Source organism: Hipposideros armiger, unplaced genomic scaffold (assembly GCF_001890085.2).
Source record: "Hipposideros armiger isolate ML-2016 unplaced genomic scaffold, ASM189008v1 scaffold_1, whole genome shotgun sequence".
In the NCBI taxonomy this organism is placed as follows: Eukaryota; Metazoa; Chordata; class Mammalia; order Chiroptera; family Hipposideridae; genus Hipposideros; species Hipposideros armiger.
Window position 1 is genome coordinate 5,844,951 of NW_017731351.1, and position 8,495 is coordinate 5,853,445.

The following is an 8,495-nucleotide window of genomic DNA, read 5'->3' on the forward strand; positions in this document are numbered from 1 at the left end:
CTACACAGATCTATAATTGAATTTAGAGGCCCCAGACTGTGGCCGGGCCCTAGAATCAACTGGGGTGCTTTTAGGACAAAAAAAAAAAAAAAAGGCCAAATCCCCACCCCCAGATTTTGGCTGACTGGCCTGGGCTAGGTTCTAGCACAGGCTTTGTTTGTTGTTGTTTTTTCTTTTTCTCTCAGGTGATTTTAATGTACAGCTGAAGCTGAGAACCACTGCAAGCCAAACTGGAACTTAGTTTTCCCAAACACACACCTTGTTTTCTTACCTCACACTTATTCAGCTAGTTTTCTCTGACTCCCTTCTATGGCCCTTAATTCTTTGCCTTGGCCTATCATTAGTCCATGGTGCTTTAACAAATTTGTTCTATTTTATGACATAAATTAACCTGAAACTCATTCAAATCCTCCCTGCCAACAACCTCTCCTTGCTTCCCACCATTTACCACATGTACAAATGCAACAAGTTGGGTTTTATAAAGTTTTATTTTTGGCAACTAGATCCTGGCTTTAGGTGAGGAACCTCTCTGAACATGGCTTTCTCATCTCTAAATTAAAGAAGATGGGTTAGTTGACCTCTGCATTTCGTTCTGGCATTAAAATTATATTATTTGACTATTTTATCAAGATAAGCCCTTGGACTACTGGCGAATGCTTCTAGTATATTTTCCCAAAGTACCCAATTCCAAACAGTTCTAGGTTCTCTGATAGTTTCTGCAGTTAGATTTATTGCCATATCTAGTATGGTTTGACTATCTTCTTACAGATAATACCAATCTTTTTAATAGTACAAAAGAGAACATTTAACTCTGCTTTTTAATCACTATAATCCAAACGCAATCAGAATAATGGTTAAGAAATACCATCACACAAGTTCTTATATCTAGAGGCCAAGTTACTATACCTTTTACAAACTGATTAAATCCATTTGTTCTATAATCACCATATAAACCTGGCCAGGGGAAGCACACAAGCTCAGCTTTCAAATGAAGTTAACTTTACTATTAACATACGAAAAATAATCACGGCAATGAGCTCATTTGCTACTTTTCCTTGAGAGCTAAGCACACATCATGTATGCAGGAAAACATTCCGTTTCCTAAATTATGGTCAAATATATGAATTCGGAAGGGAAAGCTGGCAGGTAGACGGAATGGCAGATTACCGTGCAGCGCGCAGGTCCTGCGCTCGCTGCTGAGCAATGAGGAAAATCCTGAACGCAGTGACTCCTGGCCCTGCCCTGGCTCTCAGGGACAGCTCATCTTCTCAAGCCAGGCCTTCGTTTCAACACCCTCAAAATGAAGACATCAAGTTAGGAAAGCAGTCCCCAAACGCCAGGTAAAATCACCCAAGCAGCTTTTTAAACTACAGAACCCCAAGCTCCTCCCCTGGAGATTTTTCTGATATGGTGGGTCTGAGCTACCACACAGACAACTGAATTTGTAACTTTTTAGCTGGTGACCTATTTGTTTTCATACATACTTGAGACACACGAAGCGAGATGTACTCTGAGATCCAGTCCTAGCTCTAGAATTCTTCTGCATATAGAATAATGCACATGGTAGGTATTTGACAAATGGGCAATGCGGCTTGGTAATAGTCTGAAAGAATATTAGAATTATTATAACAACTTATCATTTAAGTACACGGCTATTTTAATTATAGCTAATCAGTGAAATAATGGAAAAAACAGCCATCTGTCAATTGGCCAAAAGAAAGACTTAGAGTTTTGTTTTCTAGATATTGAAAAGACTCCAAAATCTCTTGCCATTAAAAAAAAAAAAATCTATATGGTGTAGAGTTTAAGATGAGAACTGTCTAGACACTCTTTTTTTTTCTGTTTGTTTCAGTGTTTCAGTGTTCCAACAAGGGATTGCAATTTTTTTTTTTTTTTTTTTTGCTAAAGAGCATGCATAAAAACTACCATGAAATACAACACTATTTAAAAAAATTTTTTTTTAGGAAAAGGAGACAATTTCAGAAATTAAATTCATCTTCTGAGAAATGAATCCTCTGAGTTTGGTGGTTCCAATACCAACCTTAGGGGAAAAACATGATTAGTTTTTAACTTACTTCCTTTCACTTTAAGACCACTGTTTTTTAACTTTTATTTTTCTTAGTCATAACTGGAATGGTCTATGGTTTGGATTTTGAAAACCATAAAATAATTATAACAGACTATAATTTAAGGATTCACCTTAGGCCATCACAAAAAGAGAAGCATTATCTACATTTCATTTTTCTGCTAGGTTACATTTTATAAATTCTGTTGACAGGAAACTACTCAATTACAGAAATCCGGTATTGGTTTTATTCACAATTAAATTATCTTGAAGAAAAAAACCTCTTTTGAAACAAAAAAATTGGCAGTCAGAAAATATGCTGCTAGGGAACTCTTTAACAAAAATGTTCCTTCTGTCAAGCTGCAGTGGTTGAGGGAGAGGGACAAAACGTGGAATAAAAAGAAAAGGTTGGCCCACCTATCTGGCACGCTTTTCCATTTGGCAGTATCAAATACATGGCAGTCGTATTGTAAGAAATTCCAGTTTTGCTGATGCTTTCCAAGCCTTAGCACTTTAAAATGACGATCTGTATTAGACTCAAAAAGCCTAGGGACTCATAAGCACTTATGAGGACACACCCTAATATTTTTTCCTTCCAAGTTTAAACCATCACAAAGGAGGAAGTTCTGAATCAAAGTGTTTTTGGTTTGCCACCTGACGAGCCTGTCGAAGTCTGAACCTCTAACCTATCAGCATGTCAGAGGGCGGACACAGAGCGAGCAGCAGACCACCATCTTAATATTGTAATTTTCATGCATTCTGCATATAAGCCAGAAGTTAAAACTCCACAGCATACCTCATTCTCATAAAAGTTATACATTTCTTTCAATAAAAACTACAGCTTTTTAGTCTGGTTAGTATAACTACAGACAGCCCTTCCACCAACTCCTAATTATACCAAGGGTCTGAACAGTAAGTAACAGAACAAAGTGACAGAGTATTTTGAGGGAGAGTGTATTTATACACTTCATTATGAGCCAAATCTCAATGAAATACTCAGTATTAAGGGACCAGTGATATCACATGAGTGCGAGAGAAAAGAAGTTCACATTTTAAAACACTATAGATTATGAAGTAGACTCCAAAACCACAAATATTCATATGCCTTCAGAGCATAAACTATTGGATTATATCAAATGCCACAATGCCAACTAATAGGTTTCATGGCTTCATCAGACAGCACTAAAACAAGCTTCTTCTATCACTCATGTTTTGTCTACTTAAAACAAAACTAAAGCCTATTTACAAAGAACAAAAGCTCCTATCTTAAGAGGTACCAACCAGATCAGAAAGACCGGGTGAGTTTTGATAGCCTAAATCCTGGGTTCAAATTATGTCAAAATGGTCTTCTCAAACGCAGATCGTTATCCAGGTTTGACACATCACTTAGGCATGGGGAGTTAGTGACACTGAGTCTGAAGATCCACTGGAACCAAATTTTATCAGACCCACAGATTCTAGCTGTGGTGGTGTCAGCAGACTAAAAAATAAAAAAAAAATTTACTTTTTCCATACAAAGTTTCAGACCCTCAGATTTCTTATTCCACAGGACATGATAAAATATAATTTGACCAGGCCACATTAAAGACTTATTACAAGGAAGCAAAAAGTAGGGACAGGAATGTTTTTAAAACATCTCTTTGATAATGTGAACTACTTTCTTGGTGTACTCTAACTTCCAGAATGTTTTATTAAAGTGACAGTGCTGAGATGCCAAGCATACCTGCAGACCTAAGTCTGCAAAGGAAGATTAATTTCTAATTAACCCAAGAGTTATGAACATTTCTTAAAACTTCCAGATATGTCCCATTCTAAGAAACTACAACATCCACAAAACCTCTTGCTTACAAAATAGCTAAAGTAGGGAGTGATTGTTAATATTAATTACAAAAAATTTTCACTTCACAGTGATTCACTTGGGAATTTGTTGAAACAGAATTTGGATTACAAAATTTTGATTAACGCCTTTTCGAGGAAACGTGTAGCTCAAAATTTGAGCTCACCTGTGTCTAGATTCAGTACGTTAAGGGAAAGAAATAAAATGGGTGTGAATGAAGAGTCAAAGCAAATGACAAAAATCACCATGACACTACAGGCTAATAAATGATTCAAGAGACAGTTTCATTAATTAATATATTTTCTGCATTATAGTTAACATACGTACTTTCTTCGTGTCACCTTATTTTCCGTTATGTATTGATATTTTGTTATATTCAGACATGAGTACATTTCAACAGTCTTTTGTAATAAATATCTTAAAATAATAGAGATTCGCATAATAAATATTCTTTACAATAAAAAAGTTTAACAGACTTTTGTCTTAAAAATAGTCAGAATTCAACTTTGTGATTTATACATAAAATATACAAAAAGCACCACAATTTGTGGTTAAGGCAATGAAAACACAGAAAAAATTAGAATTACTCCACTGTTAACTAACCAAGGGGCCAAAAGGACCATCAAGGAACCCAGATCACTTTAAGGCAGCAGAGTTCTGTGACACCTGTAGACTGATCAGCTATAAATATTAACTTCAGTTATCCAAGTGCCCTCAATGACAAGAGAAATTTGGTGAAAAGCATGGGATGTGGAAGGAAGGCAGCTGAGTCCTTCGGAAACATGAAAGCTAGAATAAGGATAAGCCAGATACAACCAATATATCTCCAATGTGAAGATGTACATCGTAAAGCCAATCTAAAATTACACAGGCAAAAAAAGAAATAACCTGGCACACCTCTGGAAGATGACGCCAAAACGGAGGGGAGAGAACTTTGAGGGGACAGGGGAGGGCAGTGGTTAAAAGGAAAATATTTACGTTGTAACAAAAATATATCCCCCATGCTACTTAAGGGGCCAATGCTATGAAGACAGTCCTAATTGGAGAGAGATTTAATACATAGCTTATGTAAGCAATTAAATGGTTGCTTCTTTAAAAACCAACTTCCCTGCTCCCAGAGTACCCCATCAAAACCAGCTCTAAATCACTGTCGCCTGGGCACGTTGCTTGCAGAACAAAAAGGCTACACAAAAACCCCACTGGCTCTTGACACCCTCTCGAGGGGAGGGCAGAGGCGCCTGTCCCGAGTGGGGGCCAGGTGCAGTTTCAGTCCACGCTTCCTGAAGACCATCCACTGGAGTAAAATCCATGAGTCAAACCTTGGGGACAGGGGAAGAGAAGGCGGGGAACAGGGAGAAACTGTAAAGGAAATAAAACCAGTATCTACTAGTATCTTCCGGAACAGCCACAGCTTGAAAGCTAGAAGTTCAGGAGGTCCGACCCATCTCCCCAAATCATGACGGTTTACCCTGACCCCGGGAGGGGCAGCTCTCCAGCTTACAGTAGACAGTGTTGGAGTTCTTGCATCTGCACCCTGGGCGATGGATCCAGTCATAACACCCCCTGCACAGCTTCAGGCATCCCTTGGCAGGAGGATAGCAGAGCAAGCAAGGTAAAAAGAGAGACATGGCTCCCATACACAGGTACCTAGAGCAGCAGTGGGACTGGGAGCAGGAGCAAGGATTATCCGAGTAAGAATCCCCTTCATCGTCGTTGGAGCAGTGGTAGAAGATGCCCTTGACCAAACACATGCAGGTCCCATACTCTACCATGCTCTCAGCAGAGCAGAGGCACTGCCGGTCACAGGCCAGGCAGGACGGCAGGGTCCTGGGCGCCGTGCATTCGCCACACTTGCACTTCCCACACTGTTCACAAATGAACTTGTGCTGTGTCAGGTCCTCTTTCAACGAAACCTTCAAGTCATCCACAATCAACTGCTTGGGCTGGGTCCGGATTGCCCTTTCCGACCGATGACCAGGGACTGGTCTGGCTGGCGGTGACCTTCCCAACAGCCCCTGCTCGGAAGAGGCACTGCTGTTGCTCCCAGAACTGGCTGCACTTCCAGTGCTGGTGGATCTGCTCAAAATGGGGCCTCGGGCAGTATTCGAGGGTCCTGTGTGTCCCAGATGGCTTGTAGGTCTATGCTCATAGTTATTATTCACATTGATCGGTATGATTTCATGAGTCCTTTCGTGCTTTTCTGGTCTTGGTGCCGTTCGAGGAGCAGGTCTTTTCACCACTGACGGCCCTTCCGTGTATTCGTTGCTGCCTCTGATGGCCTTGATCTGGTCTAGGGACAAAATAGCAGCAGGCTGAATCTCTCTCTCATAGTCTAGCCTCTGCCGATTACCCAGTGCAGGCTGCTGGACCACAACTAACGAACTGCCACTGCCATGTTGACTTGGGGGATCCATGTGTAGTGATCTCGAAATCTGACAATCAGTGGGAACCTGGCATGCATCTGAAATCCTAAAAGGAAATCAAACATGAAAAAAACAGAGAGAGAAAATAAATGACAGGAAGTATTTTTTTTGGGGAAAAACCCTGTCAAGTCACAAATTACCTAAACCACCTGGTAATGATCGCCTTCATCAGCGGATTACAATGATGCTGGGGTCTTGGCCGGAGTCCAAGTCCAAGAGAGGCCGAGGACCACATCATAGAAGAAGAATGTAAGCAAGAGACCCCATGCCATAAAAGTTAGAAGGTTTTTCAAATTTTAAAAAGCAGAATCAAGAAGAAGTAGTGCCTTCCTGTTTGTAAATGTAAAGGAATTAAAATGGAGTATGCCCTTGTAGGGAATATTGAGTATAAGCGCTGGAATAGAAACCTCAGGCGTCACCTCGATAGTGTTGTCTATAAAGGAAAATCCCCACTTAAAAAAAATGGCTTTTGTGCTGTTGCTTTTTTGTCATTTGTTTGCTGTTACAAGCATTAGATTAATGAGGAAATTAATCAAGGTATACCTCGTGCATTAAAAAAAAATCAAGGAGATCCCAAACTAAAATGGATTCTCAAAATAAGAAGTCATTTTCTGTAGCAATCAGGATTTTAAAGCGAGCTCATTATGAATGTACAAGATGCAAATGAATCTAGATGAATACAGCAGCTCTTGATGTTTTATAGCCACTAAAGTGCACACACACACATAACTCAATGTACAGCTCTGTTCATGTGAAAAGGAATTCACATTTGAAATCATAAAAGATTTTTTAAAGTTTAAATAAGGGCTCGCTCACATAATGAGATAGATAACTTGCATGCACAAATAAGCGTTTGGCCTTTACAGCTGTAATGGGAAAATTCCAGCCATTTTAATTATCTGCATTTCCTCTCATTTAAAAATCTGTATATACATGACAGATCTTCATTTTCAAAAGCACTGCCAACTCTGAATCAATGTGCTTCCTGTAACAGGCACGGCAACATCCTGATAAAAATAAGCATTTGTGTTTCCTTACCAATAGTAAATTGCTTCTAATTTATAATGTACTCTTCATAAAACAAACTACTAAACATAAAAACGTTTCCGTTTTCAGTCAGTGGTAAACTAGACGACTTTTCACACAAATTCCTTCCCAAGTCTACAGATTGATCCAATTCAAGGAGAACAAAAATGCCCATTCTCCACTACCACACCTTGATCCAAAAGACACCAGCTTAAGGAAGAAAGCAGAAAGAAGTCCATTTCATCTAATGACTAACGTGCGTGTCCCCAGACTGTCTTACACGTTAACTTCTTGCAGCTCCCTCCCTCACTCTCCCAAGCTCCTGCTTTATTCCACCTTCTCAGTACATGAGGACAAACACGTTCACAACCTGCAGGGTTCAGCCCTGGAGTCCCTGAAGGACTGAAAACCAGCCCATCGTCACTCTGCACAACAGCACTGCTCCTCGCGCAGAACTTGTTAAACCAGGGTTTTGAAAGCAAAGAGTGTGTAAAAGATCTCAGTCGGAGTCCACACACGGAGGAAAACGCGGTGGAGAAGGATTTGGAGCGAGTAGGAAAAACCCCAGGCACCCCTGGAAGCAGCGTTTCCAATGACCGTGGTCGCCTGGTTCCTGCTGGCTGGCCAAGTCGATGACCAGATAAAAAAGAAAACGAGCCCCCTCCGGTGTGAAGCAAAGCCCCTCGGCCGACAGGGACAGTCCCCGATCCACCCCCAAGCGCGCTCGCAAGCTCTGGGCGAACCGCTCGTCCCGAGAAAACACGATCGGAGTCGATACCTTTCCGGACAAGCCCCTCATAGCCTAAGGGTCGCCGTGGACTCTCCAAACCCTGTCCGCGTCCCCGCCGAGGCGGCTCCCCGATCCCGAGAGCCTCCCGAGCCCGCACAGCGTCCCTCTCCACCTGGGAGGGCAGCGCGTCCTACAGCCCGACAGGGACGCGCGGGGCCGGGGCCGCACCGCCGCGCAGCAGCCTCGCCGGGCCCGCGGGGGAGCGCGCCCGCTGCGCTCCGAGACCTGAGCGCTGGATAAATAGTTGACGGAGAGGAAGGAAAAGGAAAAAGTTATGAATGAAAACAAGTCCTCTCCCCAGCTCGGGCGGGCGGGGGGCGGAGGCTGAGGTGTCCATTACTCCGGAGGGGGGGG

General features: G+C 41.7%; 1 protein-coding gene across 2 annotated transcripts; it reads right to left on the minus strand.

The window, feature by feature from the left end:
* Positions 1-1,881: 1,881 nt before the first annotated feature.
* SPRY1 (sprouty RTK signaling antagonist 1) lies at positions 1,882-8,478 on the minus strand. 2 transcript variants are annotated; one of them, XM_019665989.1, is made up of 2 exons: positions 8,130-8,478; positions 1,882-6,371 (listed from the first exon to the last, which is right to left on the minus strand). In XM_019665989.1, the coding sequence occupies exon 2, from the start codon at positions 6,314-6,316 to the stop codon at positions 5,357-5,359; it is 960 nt and encodes a 319-aa protein (XP_019521534.1). In that variant the 5' UTR covers positions 6,317-6,371; positions 8,130-8,478; the 3' UTR covers positions 1,882-5,356. The 2 variants fall into 2 exon arrangements, with proteins under 2 accessions (XP_019521534.1, XP_019521462.1); XM_019665917.1 differs by lacking the exon at positions 8,130-8,478 and adding an exon at positions 6,466-8,123.
* Between the last annotated feature and the right edge of the window lie 17 nt (positions 8,479-8,495).

What these genes read in the sequence shown, in the direction of transcription:
- SPRY1 (XM_019665917.1), bottom strand. Translation starts at nt 6,563, where the DNA reads ATGATGTGGTCCTCGGCCTCTCTTGGACTTGGACTCCGGCCAAGACCC. An exon ending in ATCATTACCAGGTGGTTTAG is followed by an intron (nt 6,372 to 6,465) that starts GTAATTTGTGAC and finishes ATTTCCTTTTAG; the next exon opens with GATTTCAGATGCATGCCAGG.